Source organism: Rattus norvegicus, chromosome 13, assembly GCF_036323735.1.
Source record: "Rattus norvegicus strain BN/NHsdMcwi chromosome 13, GRCr8, whole genome shotgun sequence".
Classification (NCBI taxonomy): domain Eukaryota; kingdom Metazoa; phylum Chordata; class Mammalia; order Rodentia; family Muridae; genus Rattus; species Rattus norvegicus.
Window position 1 is genome coordinate 75,718,614 of NC_086031.1, and position 24,624 is coordinate 75,743,237.

General features: G+C 38.7%; 2 protein-coding genes across 2 annotated transcripts in view; both read left to right on the plus strand.

Moving 5' to 3' along the window:
• Rc3h1 (ring finger and CCCH-type domains 1) overlaps positions 1 to 24,624 on the plus strand; it is a 72,017-nt gene that overhangs the window by 11,516 nt on the left and 35,877 nt on the right. The window contains exons 2-3 of the mRNA XM_008769698.4: positions 18,168 to 18,544; positions 23,964 to 24,084. Coding sequence (XP_008767920.1) covers positions 18,314 to 18,544; positions 23,964 to 24,084 — 352 coding nt within the window. The 5' untranslated portion in view covers positions 18,168 to 18,313. The remainder of the gene's footprint in view (positions 1 to 18,167; positions 18,545 to 23,963; positions 24,085 to 24,624) is intronic.
• Bola2l2 (bolA family member 2 like 2) lies at positions 20,109 to 20,664 on the plus strand. The gene has a single exon (XM_063272751.1). The coding sequence runs from the start codon at positions 20,253 to 20,255 to the stop codon at positions 20,511 to 20,513; it is 261 nt and encodes an 86-aa protein (XP_063128821.1). The 5' UTR covers positions 20,109 to 20,252; the 3' UTR covers positions 20,514 to 20,664.

The following is a 24,624-nucleotide window of genomic DNA, read 5'->3' on the forward strand; positions in this document are numbered from 1 at the left end:
GAGATTCTGCCCACGGGAAGCCATCAATGGTGGACAGATTTTTCCATGGCTTGAACAGATTTATCAGTCCTGGCTGGGCAGTTCTACTCTTACACAGTTATCTGGTGGGTTGGGACACTGAGCCCGAGTTTTGTCTACATGGAGTTTACCTGTTACAGGATTCGTACTTTATGACCTATTCCTTGGGAACTTACTACCTAAACCCTTTCATAATGTTTTTTCTCGAAAAATATATCCTTCCTTGATGGTAGACTCAAATAGCAACCTTTCATTACCAACCAACTAATGAGGAGTTTAGTTCCTTCATTTGAAAGCTTCCAGAATTAAAGTTTTGACATGCAGCTACAAAAGGCATTCTTGTGGCTAAGGTTTGAGTCTTCATCATGCTTTTCTGTATCACAGCGGAGAGGCAAACAATGCACACGATTAACACAGAAAGGGGAGTTACAAAGGGAAGGATGACCAGCTCCTTAGAAGCTGGACTGAATTGGTCACATATATTCAAGATCGGTTTTGAGCCATTGTAACAATGCCTTTTTCACATTAAAAGGTTGATTGAGAAGAAGCTGAATTTTGAAAAGTCTCAATGATTTGTATTTGAAATACCAGATTCTTGGAAAAACTGATATTTAAACCAAGTTGCATTGATTTCTTTTTTAGTGATGAACAGATGTTTGGAACAGACAGAATTGTACTGACCATAGCCCTGGGAGGCCAAACAGGTGGCAGCCCAAGAAAATAGGAGGGAAGATGGGATGCAGCCCTGGGGAGGTGCCCTCCTAACCATGAGGAGGTCACTCCTCTGTGCTAGAGGGACATGCCAGCCTGCTTCCTGCTTCCTGCTTCCTGCTTCCTGCTTCCTGCATGTGAAAAATAATGTAATGCTTTGAGGGTGTTCTTCACATAGCTCTGTGGGGTTCCTGAATTTCATCTCACTAGAGATGCTCCTCAAGTTGGCATCTGTCAATGACTCAGAGCTCTGTTCTGAACTATGATTGCTTTTGAGGGCCTGGAATTATAAATATATATTATATTTTAATTGTTTGAAAATTTTGCTTTTTTTCCTTAACGTTGATGATGGGTTAATTAATAGTTTGCAAAATTCAGGGCAGAGAATTTCCATAATGTAATCAGTTCCAGGAACATGTCTGGGCATAGTAAATATTCAAGGTTTTTTTTTTGGTTTTGTTTTTTTAATGGCTAAGAGTATCGATCAAAAAGTAGTATGAACCTGAACCTCTGGGATCTAGCTCCCAGAAACTGAACCACCAACCAAAGACACACAGGGACTGGAATGAGGCCCCAGCACATATGTAGCAGATGTGTAGCTCAATCTCCCAACAACTGGAGCAGAGCCTCTCTCTACAACTGTAGCTTGACTGTAGTATTCCGTCCCCAACAGGGCTGCCTTGTCTGGCCTCAGTGTGAAAGGATGTATCTAATCTGGCAGAGACTGCCAGTTGGGGGGATATGGAGGGGGGACACCCTCTCAGAGAAGGGGAGGAGGGATGAGAGGAGGGTCTTAATGAGGGGAGCACAAGAAGGGAACAGCGCTTAGGGTTTAATTTAAAAAAGTAGTTGTTATGGGAAAGGATGTTGATATAAAAGATAAAGTATCTCCTCTTATCTAACAAAAAGAATGTTTTAAGTGATAGGAGAGGAATGATTACCAGATTGTGTACATAATAGCCTGTCTAGTGTTATCAGAAAAGAAGGAATTTCTTGTTCAGAAAAAAGAGACTGCATAGCCTGTTTTCTCAGCAGGATAAGATCCCAGGGAGGCAGAGGCAGAAGGATCAGGAATTCAAGATCAGCCAGGGGTGCAAGAGACCCTGTCTCAAAAAGCCAAATAAACAAAAGAATGTATGTTTAATTGTCATGGAGCTTTTAAATATTAGTGTCACAGCATATTACCTTTGCTCCAGTTTCCTTATCTATAAAAATAATAGTGCTTTTAGCATCATTTTGAGGATTAAATTAGATGGTACATATAATACATTTAGTCTCTTTCTTCCTCTTTTCTTGTTTTTGTTGGTGGTTGTGGTAGTGGTTTTTTGTTTTGCTTTCAAGATATGATTTCTCTGTGTATCCCTGGCTGTCCTGAAACTCAATCTGTAGACCATACTGGCCTTAAAGTTAAGAGATCTGCCACCTCTGCCTCTTGAGTGTTGGGAATAAAGATGTGCACTACCACCCAGCCTTAGAATTATTCTTTATACAGAAAATGTACTCATCTATCTTTTATTCCTGTTTCAAAACAGGGTCTCTTGTAACTCAGGTTGGCCTTGAATTCAGTATATAGCTACTACAACTGCTTAAATTATAGGCAAGTCTCACCATTCTTGTTGAAGAGCCTCTATATTTATCAAATTTAAGTTTTAGTGGTGGTGATTATTTGTATAAGTAAAACAGGGTGTTTGATGTTGTAACTTGTGGAATGTGGTGGCTTGTATGAAAGTGGACTAGCAGTGAGAAGGGGATTGAGGTGAGAATATTTATTTTCTATTATATTTCAGAAGATGTTGGGGATTGAACATAGGGTATCATGTATGTAAATAGTCTACTATTAATCTATACTCACAGTCACTAGAATATTGGGGTGTTGTTTTGTTGTGTTTTAAGAGTTTTAGTTTCCTGGTAGTACAAAAGCAAAAAATTGGAAATTGCCCTGGCTTGCCTTCTACTCATGGAGTTCTTCCTGTGTCTACTTCCCCAGTGCTGAAATTAAAGGTGTGTACCAGCCCAGAATGAATTTGGAGTCAGTCTGTCTCTGTCTCTGTCTCTCTGTCTCTGTCTCTCTGTCTCTGTCTCTCTGTCTCTCTCTCTCTCTCTCTCTCTCTCTCTCCCTGCCCCCCTCTCGGTCGGTCGGTCGGTCGGTCGGTCGGTCGGTCTGTCTGTCTGTCTGTCTGTTTGAGGCAGAGTTTCTCTGTGTACACTTGTCTGTCCTGGAACTCACTATGTAGACCAGGCTGGTTTCACACTCAGAAAAGACTTGCATCTCCACCTCCCAGCTTGATTTTGGTATTTACTTTTTAGATTGTTCATTGTTGTATAGAAGCAAATTCTTTTTGAGAATTGATCTTGTACTTTGTACTTCATTAACTTTTTGGTTCTATCTAGAATATCAGGACATCTGTGAGCAGACAGCTTTAGTTCTCTATTCTCTTTGGTGCCTTTTATTTCTTTTTACTGTGTGGTGTTTTTGGTTTGTTTGTTTGTTTTATTGTTCATATAATACACTTTGATTCTACTTACCTCCACCCATTACCAATTCTTCCCCCTAACTACTGTTAGTTTCCCCCTCCCTGAAAATGTTAGGAATTGTCTAGGAGATGATTTGACCTGGCTTGAATAGAAACTGATTTCTTTTTTTGTTTTGTTTTTGTTCGTTTTTTTGCTAACTCCTTGGGTCTTACTTAGGTGGGAGGTTTCTACCTTTATCATGCTTGGACTCAAATTTATTTAGGAGCTCAAAATAGCTTCTGAACAAAGACTTGAACCTTGGACCCTCAGATTAAAAATCTGATGCTCTATCAACTGAGCTATCCATACATATGTTTATCTGGTTCTTAATGTTTTTAAAATGTTTATTTTTATGTGTTTGGATGTTTTGCCTGGCTGTATGACTGTATACCATGTACTGTGAGGTTCGAGTTGGACCTCTACTGGAACCCCTTGAATGAGACTCATGAAGGCAGTGATCAATGCAAAAGCAAGAGGCTTATTATTCCAGCACGTTGGGGTCGCCCCCTTCGAGAGGGAGACGACCCTGAGCAGACTCTAACAGGGAGTTATATACCTTTGATAAGGGCAGATTTCAAATAATAAGGGCAGAATTCAAGCAATCGTAGCTAGACAGGGTACTATTGGTGGGGCAAAGCAACCTTCAGGCTGACTGGTGGTCAGTGAACTGTTTGAGACTTTCCACAGGGGTCAGCTGGGAATCACAGGTGGCTTTGTCTGATAGTTGGCTCGTAGTTGTTCCAGAAACTAAGCTGGGTCTACTCTTCCTGGAAGGGAAGGGCCTTAGTGCTAGGAGGTTTGTGGTGGGATTTTCCCACTGGCCTTAGATTGACCCCAACTCTGACTCTTTCAGTACATGCAGTGCCCAAGAGGAAGGTCTCGGATGTTCTAAGGCTTCAGGTATAGATGACTGTTCGTCATCATGTGACTTCTGGGACTTGAACCTAGGTCCTTTACGAAAGCAGTCAGTACTCTTATCAGCAGCTGAATCATCTCTCCAGTCCCTGGTTCATAATCTTAAAGGGGATGGATTCTTTACTTTTTCCCTATTAAGTATGAAGTTTAAAAATAAAAATAGAGGGAATTCCCTTATAAGTTCTTTGGAATGTTTTATATTAAAAGATCACTGAGTTTTATCAACTATATGTTCTATATTTATTAAAACAATTGTAGAGTTATTTATTTATTTATTTGGTTTGGTTATTCTGTTGCTGTGGTGTAATACAACAAGTGTGTGAAAGTTATTTTTACAGCTCTGTATTCAATATCCAGTACTAAAAAAGGAGGAAGGAAAGGGGTAAGATACAGTAGTTTTGTTGTAATTTGCCATCAGGAGATAAGAGGAAAAGTAGTCAGAGATGATTCTTCATACTTCTGTCACAGGTAGTCTGCATGCTGTTGACAACAAAAGCAGAAGATAGATGGACAGTGATGGTGGATGCCTTTAGTTCCAGTACTCAGGAGGCAGAGGTAGGCAGATCTCTGAGTTCAGGCCAGCCTGGTCTACAGAGAGAGAGAGTTCCAGGGCAACACAGTGAAACCCTGCCTCAAAAAACAAAAACAAGACAAAATAACAGCAACAAAAATGCAAACAAAAAAAGAAAGATTTATTAGAGATGAGGTGGTTTTAGGCATAGGGAGATTGAGGCCCTAGCTAGACACACAGTCCTATCATTCAAAAGAGATATCTGCAATGCTATTTTCAAAGTTAGCTGGACCTAGTTGGTAGTAGAAACCATAAAAATGGACTAAACCATTGTAGAGAACTTAGAAAAGAGAATTGAAGAATTTCTGAGGAACCACCAATAATTAATCCAATGAGGAGAAGAGAAGAATGCAGTGGTTTGACATTTAGTAACTACTTGGACAGAATTTTAAATAAAAGACAAATTGGGCAGCATTTGAGAAATATAGAAAGAGTTAAAATAAGAATTGAGTGGTAATAATTGTTTTTCAGGAAAAAGCCCTTTGTATGTTTAAGAGTTGTTACAAATTGGTGGCTAGCATGGTGGAGTGATAGTTTGAACATGAACAATGAGAAGGCAAATGGAATGGTAGAGCCTAGAAGGCTGGCAGAGATTGCAGGAAGGCTTCGCTTAGTTTGAGGCAGAGTTGCATTATGCAGTGCTGGTTTGTCTGGAAGTCAAAGGCATCTGCCTGCCTCTGTCTTCCCAAGGCAGGGACAAAAGGCCTGTGCCCAAGGAGATTTTTCTTTTCTTTTTTAAAATAAGAAACGAAGGTTGGAGACATTTTCCCAGTGTAACCAGAAAGTTATACTTTTTTATACATATTATTGACAAGAATTAGTAAAGGGGGACAAATTGAAGAAACTACAGAATTAAGAACTGTTTATCAATCTGAAAAATGAACTGTGTGTAATTAGATTTTCTTTTCATTGTGAACATTTGTCACTCCATTCATTGTTATTATTTGCCAATCAGACTTGTCATTGTGATTAAAATAACTTTGGGGACTGGATGACAAACCATCAATCTACCATTTTACAGCCAGGCATGATGGCATAATGTCAAGATCTTACCTTAGCCTGAACTACACAGTGAGACCCTGCCTAAGAAAAATAAAATAAATTTTGCAGAGAAGGGCTGATTTTAAAAGATAACTTGAACTGATTGTTAAATCTCTAAGCTTTGTTCACAAAGCTTTTACTTGAGAATATTATGACTTAGAAAAGTTGTGTAATTAAGAAGTATCAAGGTTCTAGAGAGATTTGTTAACTATTAAAAGTTAACTAGGCAGCCTGGTCTACAAAGTGAGTTCCAGGATAGTCAGGGCTACACAGAAAAGCCTTATCTTGAAGACCCATAAATAAATTAATAAACAAGCAGTTTATCTTGCTTTGCATAGGACTCAAGTTCAGTTTCTAGCATCTGTGTCTGGCAGTTCATGGCCACCTGGGGTTCCAGCACCCTCTTCTGACTTCAATGGGCACTTGCAGCTCACATATACATACCCTAACAGACTCACAAAACATAACTTAAAAATGAATTTCTTTCAAAATTAAAAAGGTGGCAACAGCTATCACAAAGAAAACCAATTTTAAGAATGCATGTTTTAGCTGACCTGGTCCCACAGCTCTCTGTACCCAAATCCTGTGGGGTAGAGAGCTGGACTCAGAAGTACAGGCAATCCTGAAAGCTCAGGGGAGACCACCATTTCTGTTCGCATCCCTGGCCCAAGAGGAATCCACCTAAAGTCCTTTGGGACAGGATCCTTTGGGTTTCTGCCTGCTCCCAGAGCTGACCTGACCCCACAGCTCTCTCAGAACTTCAAACAATCCTGAGAGCTCAGGGGAGACCACCAGTTCTGCTCATCTTCCTGGCACAAAAGGAACCCACCTGGAGCCCTCTGGACACAGGAACCTAGAAGCAGTCAGGGATAGGATCCTTCTAGTCTCTGCCTTGCACAGAGCTGAAAGCCAATCTCCAGGAACTCTGACACACCTGAGAGCAGAGGTAAGACCACCACTTCTGTTCCAAGGGACCCACCTGGAGCCCTCAGGACACAGGAACCCAGGAACAGTCTGGGACAGGATCCTTCCGGTTTCTGCCTGCGCCTGGAGCTGACTCTGGGAGGGAGCTGGTCTCCAGGAGTGCTGATACACAGGCTTACAGGAGGGTCAAGTCACTGTCAGAGACAGCAAGACAAGAGGAAATTCCAGGAACTTAAGCAACAGAAACTAAGACTACTTGGTATCATCAGAGCCCAGTTCTCCCACCAAAGCAAATACTGGATATTCCACACACCAGAAAAGTAAAATTTGGATTTAAAAATCACATCTCATGATGGTGCTAGAAGGACATAAATAGCAACCTTAAAGAAATACAGGACAACAGAGGTAAACAAGTAGAAGCCCTTAAAGAGGAAACACAAAAATCCCTTAAAGAGTCACAGGAAAGCACAACCAAACAGGTGAAGGAATTGAACACAACTATTCGGGATCTAAAAATGGAAATAGAAACAATAAAGAAAGCACAATGGGAGACAAACCTGGAGATAGAAAAACCTAAGAAAGAGATCAGGAGTCATACACTCAAGCATCAACAACAGAATACAAGAGATAGAAGAGAGAATTTCAGGTGCAGAAGATACCATAAAAATCATTGATACAACCATCAAAGATAATGTAAAACACAAAAAGCTCCTAGCCCAAAACATCCAAGAAATCCAGGACACAATGAGACGATCAAACCTAATGATAATCAATATAGAAGAGAGCGAAGATTCCCAACTTAAAGGGCCAGTAAATATCTTCAACAAAATTATGGAAGAAAACTTCCCTAACCAAAAGAAAGAGATGCCCCTAAACAGACATGAAGCCTACAGAACTTGAAATGAATTGAACCAGTGAAGTAATTCCTGCTGTCACATAATAGTCAAAACACTAAATGCACAAAACAAAGACTATTAAAAGCAGTAAGGGTAAAAGGTCAAATGACATATAAAGGCAGACCTATCAGAATTACACCAGACTTCTCACCAGAGATGATGAAAGCCAGAAGAACCTGGACAGACGTCATACAGACTCTAAGAGAACACAAATGCCAGCCCGGGCTACTATATCCAGCAAAACTATCAATTAACAGAGATGGAGAAACCAAGATATTCCATGCCAAAACCAAATTTACACAACATTTTTCCACAAATCCAGCCCTATAAAGGATAATAAATGGAAAATTCCAACACGAGGAGGGAAACTACACCCTAGAAAAAACAAGAAAGTAATCTTCTTGCAACAAATCCAAAAGAAGAGAACCGCACAAACATAATTCCACCTCTAACAACAAAAATAACAGGAAACAACAATCACTATTCCTTAATATCTCTTAATATCACTGGACTCAATTCCCCAATAAAAAGATATAGACTTACAGATTGGATATGTAAAGAGGACCCAGCACAAACCTCAATGACAAAGACAGGCATGACCAAAGAGTAAAAGGGAGGAAAACAATTTTCCAAGCAAATGGTCCCAAGAAACAAGCTGGAGTCACCATTCTAATATCCAATAAAATTGACTTTCAACCAAAAGTTATCAGAAAAGATAAGGACGGACACTTCATGTACATCAAAGGAAAAATCCACTACGATGAACTCTCAATCTTAAATATCGATGCTTCAAATACAAGGGCATCTACATTCATAAAAGAAACCTTACTAAAGCTCAAAGCACACATTGTACCTCAAACAGTAATAATGGGAGACTTCAACACCCCACTCTCATCAATGCACAGATCATAGAAACAGAAACTACAGAGAGACATGGAGAAACTAACAGGTTATGAACCACATGGATTTAACAGGTATCTATAGAACATTTCATTCTAAAACAAAAGAATATACCTTCTTTTCAGCACTTCATGATACCTTCTCCAAAATTGAACATATAATAGGTCACAAAACAGGCCCCAACAGATAGAAGAAGATTAAAATAATCCCATGCATCCTATCAGATCACCACAGACCAATGCTGATCTTCAATAACAACAAAACCAACAGAAAGACCACATACACATGGAAGCGGAACAACACTCTACTCAATGATAACTTGGTCAAGGAAGAAATAAATAAAGACTTTTTAGAATTTAATGAAAATGAAGGCACAGCACATCAACATTTATAGAACACAATGAAAGCAGTGCTAAGCTGGAAAGATGGCTCAGAGGTTAAGAGCACTGTCTGCTCTTCCAGAGGTCCTGAGTTAAATTCCCAGCAACCACATGGTGGGTGGTTCACAACCATCTGTGGTAAGATCTGGTGCCCTCTTCTGGCCTGCAGGCAGAAAGCTACACACACACACACACACACACACACACACACACACACACACACACACACAACTTCCAAGAAAAAAAAGAAAAGAAAGCAGTGCTAAAAGGACAACTCATAACTCTTGAGTGCCTCCAAAAAGAAATTGGAGAGAGCATATACTAGCAGCTTGACGGCATACCTAAAAGCTCTAGAACAAAAAGAAGCAAATACACCAAAGAGGAGTTATACGAAGAATCTGCAAAACAAGGAGCTGGTTCTTTGAAAAAATGAACAAGATAGATAAACCCTTAGCTATACTAACCAGAGGGCACAGAGAGAGTATCCAAATTAACAAAATCAGGAATGAAAAGGGAGACATAACAGAATCTAAGAAAATTTTTAAAAAATCACCAGAGCCTACTAGAAAAACTTATATTCAACAAAACAAAAATCGGGACGAAATGGGCAATGTTCTAGACAGATCCCAGGTACTAAAGTTAAATCAGGATCAGATAAATCATCTAAACAGTACCATAACTCCTAAAGAAATAGAAGCACTTAGGAAAAGTCTACCAATCAAAAATAGCCCAGGACCAGTTGAGTTTAGTGGTGAAATCTATCAGACCTTCAAAGAAGACCTAATACCAATACTGTCCAAACTATTCCACAAAATAGAAACAGAAGGAACACTGCCCAATTCTTTCTATTAAGCCATAATTACACTTATACCTAAACCACACAAAGACCCAACAAAGAAAGAAAACTTCAGACCAATTTCCCTTATGAGTATCAATGGAAAAATAGTCAATAAACTTCTCACAAACTGAATCCAAGAACATATCAAAACAATCACTCATCATGGTCAAGTAGGCTTCATCCCGGGGAAGCAGGGATGTTTCAAGATATGAAAATCCATCAATGTAATCCACTATATAAACAAACTCAAAGATAAAAAGCCACATGGACATCTCATTAGATGCTGAGAAAGCATTACAAAATTCAACACCCCTTCATGTTAAAAGTCTTGGAAAGATCAAGAATTCAAGGCCCATACCTAAACATTGTAAAAGCAATATTCAGCAAACCAGTAGCCAGCATCAAACTAAATGGAGAGAAACTTGAAGCAATCCCACTAAAATCAGGGACTAGACAAGGATGCCCACTCTCTCCCTTATTCAATATAGTACTTGAAGTCTTAGCCAGAGCAATCAGACAACAAAAGGAGGTTAAAGGGATACAGATTGGAAAGGAAGAAGTCAAAATATCACTATTTGCAAATGATATAGTATACTTAAGTGAACCCAAAAGGTCCACCAGAGAACTACTAAGCCTGATAAACAACTTCAGCAAAGTGTCTGGATATAAAATTAACTCAAATCAGTAGCCTTCCTCTACTCAAAGGATAAGCAGGCTGACAAAGAAAATGAGGGAAATGATAACCTTCACAATAGTCACAAATAATATAAAATACCTCGGTTTGACTCTAACCAAGCAAATGAAAGATCTCAATGACAAGAACTTGAAATCTCTGAAGAAAGAAATTGAAGATCTCAGAAGATGGAAAGATCTCCCATGTTCATATATTGGCAGAATTAATATAGTAAAAATGACCATTTTGCCAAAAGCGATCTACAAATTCAATGCAATCCCCATCAAAATTCCAACTCAATTTTTCATAGAGTTAAAAAGCAATTTGCAAATTCATTTAGAATAACAAACAAACAAACAAAAAACATAGTATAGTGAAAACTCAACAATAAAAGAACTTCTGGGGAATCACCATCCCTGACCTCAAGCTGTATTACAGAGCGATAGAGAAAAAACTGTATGGTATTGGTACAGAAACAGGCAGGTAGATCCATAGAATAGAATTGAAGATGCAAAAATGAACCCACACACCTATGGTCACTTGATCTTTGACAAGGGAGCTAAAACCATCCAATGGGGAAAAAAGAGCATTTTCAACAAATGGTGCTGGTCAACTGGAGGTCAGCATGTAGAAGAATGCAAATCAATCCATTTTACAAAGCCCAAGTCAAAGTAGATCAAGGATCTCCACATAAAGCTAGATATACTCAAACTAATAGAAGAAAAAGTGGGGAAGCATCTCGAACACATGGGCACTGGGGAAAATTTCTTAAACAGAACACCAATGGCTTATGCTCTAAGATCAAGAATCAACAAGTGGGACCTCATAAAATTGCAAAGCTTCTGTATGGCCAAGGGCATTGTTATTAGAGCAAAACGGCAACCAACAGATTGGGAAAAGATCTTTACCAATCCTATATCCAATAGAGGTCTAATATCCAATATATACAAAGAACTGAAAAAGTTAGAGTCCACAAAATCAAATAACCCTATTTTTAAAAATGGTGTATAAAAACTAAATAAAGATTTGTCAACTGCGGAATATGGAATGGCTCAGAAGCACATAAAGAAATGTTTAACAACCTTAGTCATCAGGGAAATGGAAATCAAAACAACCCTGAGATTCCACCTCACACCAGTCAGAATGGCTAAGATCAAAAACTCAGGTAACAACAGATGGTGGCAAGGATGTGGACAAAGAGAAACACTCCTCCATTATTGGTGGGATTGCAAGCTGGTACAACCTACTCTGGAAATCAGTCTGGAGGTTCCTCAGAATATTGGACATAGTACTCCTGAGGACCCAGCTATACCATTCCTGAACTTATACTCAAAAGATGCTCCAACATATAACAAGGACACATACTCTACAATGTTCATAGCAGCCTTATTTATAATAGCCAGAAGCTTGAAAGAACCCAGATGTCCTTCAACAGAGTAATGGATACAGAAAATGTGGTACATCTACACAATGGAGTATTACTGAGCTATTAAAAACAATGACTCCCTGAAATTCATAGGCAAATGGAGGGAACTGGAAAATATCCTGAGTGAGATAAAGCAATTGCAGAAAAACACACATGGTATGCACTCACTAACAAATGTATATTAGCCCCCAAACTCAAATTATACAAGATACAATCTACAAACCACATGAAGCTCAAGGAGAATGACGACCAAAGTGTGGATGCTTTAGTCTTATTAAAAGGGGAAATAAAAATATTCATAGAAGGAGATACGGAGTCAGAGTTTAGAACAGAGACTGAAGGAATGACGACCATTCAGAGTCTGTCCCACCTCGGGATCCAGCCCATATACATATAGCCAACAAACCCAGACAATATTGCTGATGCCAAGAAGTACATTTTTACAGGAACCCTAATACAGCTGTCTCCTGAGAGGCTCTTCCAGAGCATGATCAATACAGATGTGAGTACTTGCAGTCAACCATTCAACTGAGAATGGGGTCCTTATTGGAGGAATTAGAGAAAGGATTGAAGGAGCTGAAGGGGTTTGCAATCCCTTAAGAACAATAACCACCAACCAACCAGAGCTCCCAGGGACTAAACCACCATCCAAAGAATACACGTGGACAAACCCATGGCTCCAGCTCCATATGTAGCAGAGGATGGCCTTGTTGGGCACCAATGGGATAAGAAGCCCTTGGTCCTGCCAAGGCTGGATCCCCCAATGTAGAGGAATGTCAGGGCCGAGAGTAGGGAAGGGGTATGTGGTTGGGTGGAGTAGCATGCTCATAGAAGAAGGGGGATGGTATAGGAGTTTGTGGATGGAAAACTGAAAGGGGATAACATTTGAAACGTAAATAAAAATATCTAATAAAGAATTTGTTTTATTCAAAAACGGTTAAAAAGATTATGAATACATTAAAATGTATAGTGAATGTGTATTAAAATATTACTCATTTTAATAATTAGTTCTCACTGGTTTAACATTAAATGTAGAGAACATAGCTTTTATGTGTTAGTCTGGTATAGGTAAATTTTAATAGAGTATTAACATTGACAGCTTAAAAAATAATAAAACTGCAGTTTTGATATAAGTGTAAATTCCTTTTAAGATGATGTTTTTGAATCTGGTTGTTTCATTCTATCACTTTCTGTAGTGTCTGCTGTTATGTTTTTCATTGTGCCACATTTTACATAGTGTATTATGACTTGAACCTATGAAAACAAAGTTAGATGCTGCTGTGGACCCTTTCTTGGGTACCATTATTCAGTCTCTTGTTTGTCATCTTTCTCAGGTTTTTACTCCTCATGACTGCATTTCTTCCTTGTTTGACACTATATTGGAAACAAAAGGACTCTGCCTCTGAACACAGTAAAAGTAAATCACTTAGTCACCTGGAGGCAGAGATAGGCAGGTCTGAGTTCAAGGCTAGCCAATTTTACTTAGGGCAGTGATTCTCAGCCTTCCTAATGTTGAAACTCTTTAATCTTCTAGTTCCTCATGTTGTGGTAACTCCCAAACATAAAATTATTTTCGTTACTACTTTATAATTGTAATTTTGCTATTGTTAGGAATCATAATGTAAGTATATGATAATGCAGGATATCTAATATGTGACCGCTGTAAAAAGGTCATTGACACCACTGGCAAAGGAATCACCACCCCAGGTTGAGAACTGCTGACACAGGGAATTCTGGGCTAGCCAAGGCACATATAGAAACCCGGCCTCAAAGACAAAAACTTGGGGGCTGGTAAGATGGCCCACTTAACCATGGACACTGACTGCTTTTCCAGAGGTCCTGAGTTCAATTCCTAGAAACCACATGGTAGTTCAGGACTTTCTATTAAAGGGATTGCTGCACTCTTCTGACATGCAGACAGCACTCATACATTAAAACCAAAACCAAAACCAAAACCGATTTTAATCTGCCCCTTTATCTTTTCCCTCTAAAGGGTATGATAAATGAAGTTCCAGTTTTGGGCTTTTAATCTCTAACTCAGTGGCCTTTCTCTTTGTGTCTTAGGTTTAGTTATATATACACTAACATATATCTAGTGTGTTGTGTGCTGTAAGGTTAGAACTCAATCCAAGTATTTTATAAAGACAATAAAAATTGTCTTTCCTCAAAGGGGTGTCATTACTAAACTGTAAATTACTGATGCCTCACTGGGAAGTACAACACAAGTGTAATAATAAGCCTTTGTTTTTTCTTTGTGTTATTGCTTACTTAGCTTCCGTTTTCAGGATAGTTACAAATTTTTTCTTCTCTGATGTGGTCCCTTCATGCTGATTGCCATAGAAATCTTCCAGAGAAGTGGCAAACTAGGTTAAGGTCAAGAATAATGATTCTTAAAAAGTACCATGTGGGATAGAGTGAGAAGTGATCCAAGAATTTTTTTCCTTACATATAATGTTTTGTTTGATTTAGTAGTTTTCTAAAAGGCAGCCTAAACCTAACCTTAACTAAAACCTTTGTTTTAGTCCAGTTCAACAATTAATTAGCCTTTGACTGAAAAGCGCTTCCTGCCATCAAGGGTTTATAATCTATAAACAAGTATACTTCTGCCAGGAGAAGAACTTGCTTATAACAGTAACAGTGAATTTTAGTTTCTGTTTTTCTCTGAATCAGGGACATATAAAATAAACCTGTAATTTTATGGTAAGAGATGGTTGTGATAAACTAACATCTCACAGTAGTATAATTTAGCTGTTCAGTACAGCTCTTGCTGTGCTTATAGAAAAATCTGACCAGTGGACATTTTAAAATTATAAATAAACATTTGAGAAACAAAGATATAAAAAGATAGGCCTTTAATGATTTTAGCAGGTTTACTGATGGAAAAAAAATTTTTTTTTTCCGGAGCTGGGGACTGAACCCAGGGCCTTGCGCATGCTAGGCAAGTGCTCTACCACTGAGCTAAATCCCCAACCCCTTTACTGATGGAAAATTTACAAACAGTACAGTTCACTTAAGTGTAGAATTTGCCTAATTTAATTTATAGACCTATTCAACTGTCAATTATCTGATTTTAGATTTCCTGTCACTTAACAAAAATTTTCTAATATCAACCACTGTTAACTACCATCTGTAAAGTGACATAAATAATAGGTTTAAAAGTAGCAACTTAAGCATTTGGTCTGCCTGAGTCATAGTCCTGCCATTTACTTTGAACCTACTGTATTACAGCGCTGATAGCATTTCATCACAATCCTAATCCTTAGGGGATACTTTTCAAGACCTCCAGCAAATACCTTAAATCATAGGTGGAGCAGAGTACACAGTCTGTCCTATGTGGTTCATGTCCTGATCTCTCTTTTGCATAACTGATTTTGTACCTTAGAGCCATTTATTGAAAGGGTACTCAACACAAATGAGTATATAATACATTCTAGGCCAGCGAGGACTAGGTAGGTCAGACCCTGTGTCTCAACATTAAAGTTTATCATCTATACATAGCTAAAATGATGCCTCAGAAGAAGAACTAATTTAGAACAGGTATTTGATAAATTTTAAATTGGATCTTTCTCTGAATTAGGGATCTGACAACCAAGGTGGCCAAACAGGTGACATATGCAATATAAATCAGCAGTGGTTCAAAATATATTGAACAAGAATTCCAGAAATAAGTCATAAAATTTAAATTATACTCTATTCTGAGTAACACGATGAAGTCTTGTGCCATCTGAGAGATGAGTCATCCCTTTGTCTGAGAATCAGGATGTTGGTATTTTAATAATTGTATTTCATGTGTTTACTCCTAACTTAACCCAAGTAGAAGAATGTTACATTCATTAAACCATATATCCTGGTGTGTGTGTGTGTGTGTGTGTGTGTGTGTGTGTGTGTGTGTGTGTGTGTGTGTGTGTGTTAAACACGATGTAAACAACAGTATTTGATAATTTTGAATATTTGAAAATGAAGTTGGAGAAAGAAACTTAAAAGAATGAAGTAGTAAAAATTTTTGGATCCGTTTCTATGGTTAAGTCAAACTTTGAGTCTCCAAAGAAATGTGTGCTTTGTAGTTTTTGAAATACAATATTTAAGAGTGATTTAAAGGATTTTTAAATTAATTTTTAATTTAATCAGGGAGAGTGAATAATGGCTTATGAGTATGGGTATATGTGCATTTGAGCTTTGAGACCACAGGAAGACTTAAGGTAACCTGCTCTATTACTTGCTGACTTGGTCTTTTGAGGTAGGGTCTCTTGTTGAGCCTGGAGCTAGGCTGGTTACCAGCAAGCACTATCTATTCTCTGTCTCCACCTTATTTATGCGTGTGTATGTGTGTGAGCACATATGTGTAGAGTTGTTCAGAGAGACCAGAAGAGGGTGTCAGGTCCCTGAAATTGGAATTATGTTTGCTGTGAGCCTCCCTTCTTGAGTACTGAGAATCAGATTCAGGTCCTGTGGAAGAACAGCAAGTGCTCTGAACTATTGAGCTATCTTCCCAGGCACACCCTCAGAACTTTTTAATTCATGTAATCCAATATCTTTTTATTTTTGTTTCCTGAGCCTTTTAGTATGTCCATAAACAAGAAACAAGCCTATTTCAACACCCTGACATGTTTCCTCTTTGCTTTCTTCTGGCAGTTTCAGATCTTACATAAGTCCATTACATTTTGTTTGGTTGCAAGAACTGGTGAGAAGAGGGATCTATTTTCATTCTTCATGTGGATGTTCAGTTTTCTCAGTACCATTTATTGAGAAGATTGTCCTTTCTTCCAGTTGTATTTTTAACTGTTATTTGTCAAAAGTCAATTGGCTGTAGATTCATGAACTCCTTCCACTCCTCACCACACGAGCAAATACCCTGAGTTTAGGTCTTGTGTTATTTGGTCTCTAATTATTTAGAGTGACCACTTTTTTTGAATTAAAAAAACATTTTAGGGGCTGGGGATTTAGCTCAGTGGTAGAGCGCTTGCCTAGGAAGCACAAGGGTTCGGTCCCCAGCTCTGAAAAAAAAAAAAAGACCAAAAAAAAAATTTTATATTTGTAGGTGTTTTGCCTTCATTTATGGCTGTGCCCCATGTACACGCCTGGTGCTGGTGGAGACCAAAAGAGGTCATTGAATTCCCTGGATCTAGAATCACAGCCTGTGAGCTACCATGTGGGTGTGGTCTTCTAGAAGAACAGCAGGTGCTCTCAGGAGTTTCTGCAGCCCCCCTCCCCATCTTTTGACATGTAGAGTACATGCCATGCACTGAAAAGGCAAGAGAACAACTTTTAGAAATTTTCTCCTTCCACTGTGTGGGCTCGAGGGGTTGAACCAGACTCCCAAATCTTGGTGGCAAGCACCAGTACTTACTGAATCATCTTACCAGCCCTTGTGTCGCTGTTGCAGGATATTTGATCACACTGTGAACCCAGAGACTGTGTTATTTGCTAAGAATACCTGTTTCTAGTTGTGTGGCTCAGCTCTTAAGATACAATGTTTAATCCCTTTGCCTGGAATGTAGACATTCCCTTAGTATATACCTTTAATCCCCTCCAAAGTGAAGGTAAAATTAGTGTTGAGATGGTGGTGTTAACACATTGGTGGCATACTTGCCTAGCATACACAGGTTCTGGGTTCTCTCTCCAGACCATACACAGAAAAACTGATGTTTGTTCTTGAGTTGGGCCTCGTTACTGTCAGAATAGTTACTTTAATACCATCCTGAATTACATACTATGGTGGAGGAGGTAAGATTAAAAGAATATAAATTTCTACTCTTTAAATCAGAACTTAGGCCTGGTAGTTCAATTTGTTAACACAAAGTAGCTGTGAGGTTTACAGCTTTCCGAGATTACAGACTGGGGTGCTGTATCTCCATCTTTACTGTTACACAGCTTTTGAATGGAGTTGCAAGTAGGAGCTCCCTGTTCCTTTAATCTCTCTGTGTCTGTGATGGTGGAGATAAGATGGTAAGGAATTAAGATTTGAGGTAGGGGGCTAGAGAGATGGCTTAATCTCTATCTCTTAATTTGTGTGTGTGTGTGTGTGTGTGTGTGTGTGTGTCTGTCTGTCTGTCTGTGTCTGTCTGTCTGTGTCTGTGTCTGTGTCTGTGTCTGTCTGTTCCAACCTCCTACAGACTTCAAAGGTCACACCTTTAGACAAGCTAATTCATCCTTCTGGGAAATATGACCCCCTTTAAAATAGAAGATGGAACTGGTTATTTTATCATAGCTTTGATTTTATAAAATGTATAAAAATTGAATGTTGTAACATTAAAGTGCTATGAAAGATTGCAGAGTCAAGATTGGACTTAATTTCTTTTCAACAGTTTAACTGAAATTAAAAACAGATTATTCTAATTTTTTTCTTTCTCTGTTTTTCAGGTTATATTTCACACTATGTGCTGACTGTATCTACAGAAGATATTTAAAAAAAGATAAACTTTTTTCCAAGATTTTGATTCCAGTGGAATCTTTGCTTTAGATTTGTGTGTGTGTGTGCGTGTTAGTGAATTGTAACTCCAGAAGCAATGCCTGTACAAGCTCCACAATGGACGGATTTCCTTTCCTGCCCAATTTGCACTCAGACTTTCGACGAAACAATTCGAAAGCCCATCAGTTTGGGCTGTGGCCATACTGTCTGCAAAATGTGCCTGAATAAACTCCACCGTAAGGCTTGCCCATTTGACCAGACCACTATCAATACGGACATTGAGCTCCTTCCTGTGAACTCAGCATTACTGCAGCTAGTGGGTGCTCAGGTAATACAGTAACTTAATCCTGGTCATTGTCTCTAATTGACTGCTTTAGTTATGTGTGTCTTTGTGTGGGCATGTTTATTTGAGTATAGATACAGATGGTTGTTGCACAGATAGCAATATTTATAAATATGTATATACTTGGGTTATTATATTTGCATATTTCCTTGCCTCATTAGCCAAGATAATCTTAAGGACATCATAGTCCCAATAGGAGTGAGTGTACATGCCTTTTGTTTAGATATTGTTTAGATTTGTTTAGATAATACAATATTCCAATAAAGGAACCAGAACTCTGGGGAGGGATGGTCAAATCAAGTGCTAGGACAACAAGTCCTTAAAATGAGCATGGAGTATCTTGTGCAAGCATTCAAACAAAGTGGAACTATGTCAAAGGCATACCAGAGCTGCTTGAAAGAGCTCCCAGTGGGCAAAGCTGGGAGGGTTTGAGCAAAATAAATAGGTATGTATTGAATTATAACAGTAGAAAAAGTCAAAGGCTCTATGCAGATAAAATGGAAATGGAGAACAATAACAAAGATACAGCTGTAGGTTTTAAGTTTTCATAGTTCTATTTTATTTCTTGTGCCTCTGATTTTATTTAATTTAGAAAATTTAAAGTCATTGTCTTAGAACACTTGATGTTTATGCTAGTCTTTGAACCCAGGTCTTTTCTAAGTTTGAGTCAGTTTGCACAGCATATAGAAAAAGAAAGGTGAAGAACACTTTGTTTTATCTGAGGAGAGTCGTTACTTACTGATTTTTTTTTCCCTTTCCTGGCTTTTAAAAGGTTTTATTTTCACTGGTGTTGTGTTGTTTGCCTTTATTACAGCACGGGGTAGAAGACAGGCAGGCAAACCCCTTGAGTTGGAAGCCTGCAATGTTACAATAGTGAGACTTGGTCTCAAAAAGAAAGAAAAGAAAAAAAGGGCATTTGTTTTTTTGTTTGTTTTTTGGTTTTTGGTTTTTTTTTTTCTTTTTTTTTTTTCGGAGCTGGGGACTGAACCCAGAGCCTTGCACTTGGTAGGCAAGCGCTCTATCACTGAGCTAAATCCCCAACCCCAGGGCATTTGTTTTTAATGTAACTGTGTGCCCCATATGTCAGGGTATCCTTGGAAGCCAAAGAGGGTATTGGATCATCTGAAGTTAGAGTTACATGCAGTTGTGAGCTACTTGATGTGGGTGCAGGGGAATTGAACTTGTGTCTTCCAGAAGAGCAGCAAGTGCTCTTAACTGCTGAACCATCTCCCTAACCCTTTAAGAAGTTATTAGATACATCTTAATGTATTTGGGAAGTGGATGCCCAAGTAACCACTATTTCGATATAACTACAGTAACCCTTATGTAGAGATAAGGGCTGCATAACATGTTCACACGTATAGTGATGTTTGAAAAAAAGGGGAAGGAAACAGGAAATAAAACATGGTAATAGTTGATGAAGGAGAACAAAGAAGGAAGAAGAGAAGAGGAGGAGAAGGAAGAGAAAAGAAGAGAAGAGGAAGAAGAAGAACAACATCAACAACTTTCTCCCAACTGCATGTACACAAGACTCAGGCCGTGATAAAGACTCAAAACCAGACCCTCAAGGAATAGCCATAACCAATAGAATTCTAAAATAGAAATTTTAAATCATATATTTTAAATTAAGAAAAGGAAAGAAAAAAGGCAAGGTTCTGTGCACGCTGGGCTGTGGCCCCGCCGGGCTGTGGTCATGGAACCCAGCACCGACTACCTCCGAGAGAAGCTGCGGCAGGACCTGGAAGCAGAGCATGTGGAGGTGGAGGACACGACTCTGAACCCTTGCACGACCAGCTTCCGAGTCCTGGTGGTGTCCGCTAAGTTCGAGGGGAAGCCACTGCTCCAGGGACACCGGCTGGTGAACGAGTGTTTAGCTGAAGAGTTCCCGCACATCCATGCCTTTGAGCAGAAAACTCTGACCCCAGAGCAGTGGACCCGACAGCGGCGGGAATGAGGGACCCAGGCCTGAACAAGCATTAAATTTTAAACCTGGAAAAAAATAATAAAAAAGAAAAGGAAAGAAAACTAATCATAAAAGAAGGAAGAATAAATTTAAGACTCTTCAGGTTTTCTGCAAGTGTAAAATTACATGCACGCACGCACGCACGCACGCCGTAAGATTTTCAATTAACTACTGTTGAATTAAACTCTGGAGTTATGTTTTTTACCTGTGTGATACTGTGGGGAATGATTCTTGTGGTTGTGTTGTTTTGTTATGAGTGTGTTTTCTTTCTGATTATACCTCTCTTCTTACTATTATATTTTTGTTTGTTTATTGATTGATTGTGGGTGAGGGGGACACATAGAGGACAGGCAAAGAATGGCTTCTTCCTTCCACCATGTAGATCGTGGGAATTGTGCTCAGGTCTTCAGACTTGATGGGTGGCAAGCACTTTCACCCTTTGGGCCATCCCACTGGTCCCTTTCAGATTATATCTTTGAACTTTCAGTATCGTCTGAAAAAATATATAATCTCTGGCTTCATCACTTGTTCATTTAAGTACCACATGTGTTCATTTATACGATTGAAGAGTGGTTTTGATGGATAACCCTACACCAAATACACATATTTATGTTAGAGAAATTCAGGAAATGTTACCTTAGCCAGGTGAACTGGATTAATGTAAGCAGAAATAAGTCATGTTGATGGTGAATCTTTCGCATGCTGTGATGAAAAGGGCATTTTTTTTCTCTCTGGACTTACTGCCAAAAATATCCAACTCAGGTCTCCTTGTGAGAAAATTGAGATTCCATCAAAAGTCAGTATACAACATGTATCACCAGTTTTCCTTAAAACTGCAAACCATCAAAACACAGGAAGAATCTTGCAAAAAGTAATACATAAATCAAGTATTCTGGATGAGATTTTGGAACACAGGAAGGCTGTTAGGCAAAAGTAAGGAGTTCTGAGTAAAATCACAATTTCTAGCCATAAGGAGCTAAATTATCATTATAGTCATATTGGCATATTAATATCAGTAAATGTATCCTATCAAGAGAACATTATGGGAATGAGGTGTGGGGTGATAGGAATTCTCTGAACTGTCCATTTTTCTGTAAATTTAAAGTGCTTTTATAAAACTGCTTCCTTCCTTCTTTCCTTCCTTCCTTCCTTCCTTCCTTTGTTTCTTTCTTTGTTTGTTTATTTTGTTTTTAACCAGGAAAAAATGGTTAATCTTACTGCTAATCAGGAAAATGCAGGTTTAGCTAATAGCAGGGTTTGTTTTTGTTTAGCTCTTCCTATAAACCAGTGGTTGAATGGTGGTGGTCCCATGTGGAAATGCAGAGCTCTTGCATGTGCTAGGGAGAGTGCAAACTGTCAGGCTGTGGAAAATATAAAATGGAAAATGCAGCCCTGTGATGAGCTTCACTTACAGATTACCAAACCAGGTGCTTTTAACACATACATACAAAGGAGACCTGCAGAGGTCACTACAGTCTATAAAAACAAGTTAAAAATAGCCTAGCCATCAGAACTGATTCACTGTGTAGTCTATACCACAGAGTTACAGGGTTACATTTACAGAAGTTTCCTAAATCTGCACAAATGTATTGCAATAACAAAGAAAACATTATCGCATGTATTTCAAGCCAGTCTCAAACTCACCGTGTACTGAGGAGGACCCTGAACTTCTGATCCTCTTGCTTTTACCTCTTGGTTATAGGCATGTGCCACCATACCTGGTTTATGTGGTGCTAAGAATTAAATCTGTGTCTTTGTGCATATGAGGAAAACACTCTCAACTGAGCCATCCATCCCAGCCAATGACAATTTGGGAGGCAGAGTCTGTTTGCTTGAGGCTAGCATGGTCTACATAGTTCCAAAACAACCAGAATTACATAGTGAAACTTTGTCTCAAAATCAAATCAAAATAACTAAAAAAAAATCCAGTGACAAAAGTCTATCGTACCAGTAATTTCTGTAAATTAACACACACGATTGAATATTCAAGGAAATGTTAATATGTATACAGGAAATGGGAAGAATCAAGGGGAACTCACAGTATCACATCAAGAAACCACTTAGCTTGGGTCTGGGGATTTAGCTCAGTGGTAGAGCGCTTACCTAGGAAGCGCAAGGCCCGGGGTTCCGTCCCCAGCTCCGAAAAAAAGAACCAAAAAAAAAAAAAAAAAAAGAAACCACTTAGCAAGAAACACATAGACAGGGGTTGGGGATTTAGCTCAGTAGGCAAGCGCAAGGTCCTGGGTTTGGTCCCCAGCTCCAAAAAAAAGAAAAAAAGAAAAAAAAAACCACATAGACAAAATGACATCCTTCCACCAAAGCTGCTGAATCTTTTATATGAAAATATTGTAAGTTCATACTGATGTGTTTTCATTAGAACGTCCTCCCACAGGGCATTGTAGTTGTGGAGGAGCACATTTCCTAGGCCTCCACCTTTTCTAAAAATATCTTTTTAGGTGTAAACACTGTAACTCAAGCTACTGAATCTTGAGTTTACCTTTATATTTTAATAATATATTAGCCTCTGAAAACAAGGTTTTCCTTAGAAAAATCCTGATTTAGTTGACAGATTGAGGTTCTGTTGGCTGTTCCATTTCTATGTTCATGCTCCCTCTAGTGGTACAAAAGAATCCCTACCCCTTAAATTAGTAAATTCCTTTCTTCTACTTGGTAACGCGCGCGCGCGCGCGCACACACACACACACACACATACACACACACACACGCATGCACGTGCTTCTTGCAAAACAAAGACTTGCAGGCAATCCATTAGGTTTTACAGATTAGGGAATGGAGAAATAGTTTAGTAATATAGAGTAAGTGCTTGCTGCTGAACTGATTTCCTAGCTCCTACACCAGGCAGCTCTTTTCACAGTCACCAGTAACTCTAGCTGCAAGGGATCCAGTTCCCTCATGTGGCATGCATACTCACATGCAGTCACACACACATAAGGAAAAACAAAATTTAAGTCTTTAAAAAATTAACTTGTTAATTTCAGTGTGTAATGCTGTTTGCAAGTTCTTTAGCTTTAAAAGTTTAAATTACATACAGTTTAATCCAAAATACTTAGCTTTGGTATGGTTTACAATATCAAGTGTTTTCAGCCTTGCTTTTGCCAACTGCATGCCTTAGTTTGAGTGTCTGTATTCTGTGTCATGGCTGATTCTAACCCATTCGTCCTGTGTGCCATCTGTAAGATCAGGTTGGGTTGTCAAAGGATTACGTGCACCTACACTTAGCCTATCTTAAAACATTTCTCTTTCCTCTTTTGGGGGGGGGGGGATGTGGATGAGTATATGCAGGTAAGAAGTTTGAAAGCATTTAGCAAATTTAGTAGTTTTAATGTTGTAAGCACCTGGACTATCAGTGGCTAAATTGTACTCAGTAAAACATTTAATATAAATTAATAAAACACTCAAAACTTTTCCTTTTATCTCCAGATCCCTGAGCAACAACCCATTACTTTGTGTAGTGGGGTTGAAGATACAAAGCATTATGAGGAAGCCAAGAAATGTGTAGAAGAATTAGCATTGTACCTGAAACCACTCAGCAGTGCGAGAGGTAAATGGAATTTTAAAATCCCATTTTAAACAAACAACTGTTTGTTCATTTGTTTGTTTTTTGAGACAGAGTTTTACTATGTAGCCCTGGTTGACCCAGAACGCTATGTAGACCAGGCTGGCCACATAGAGAGCTACCTGCCTCTTCTTTCAAGCGCTAGGATTAAAGGTGTTCCCTATCACACTTGGCCAAATATCTGTTATGGATACTTCTTTACCACAAAATTTGAGCCACAAATGTATAAAATACAAATGTATGAAACCTTTTCTTTCTCTGTCTCTTCCCTTTCTTAACCCCCCTCCTTCCATTTCTACTTTTCCCCTACTTAGTTTTCAGTGTTAGACAAGCATTCTACTATTGAACTGTCCATATAACTAGCCCTAGTGAGTGCTAATAAAACTTATTTATTCATTATAAGCCAAGCCGACTTCATGCTAGATAGTATTATAAACCACATCATATAAAGTAGTACTAAATCCAGAGTTTGTATGATGTTGGAACTACGAGTGGCTGTAGAAATACATACAGCATGATTTAGAA

Coding starts and splice junctions, on each gene's coding strand:
- Bola2l2 (XM_063272751.1), top strand. CDS start 20,253: ATGGAACCCAGCACCGACTACCTCCGAGAGAAGCTGCGGCAGGACCTG.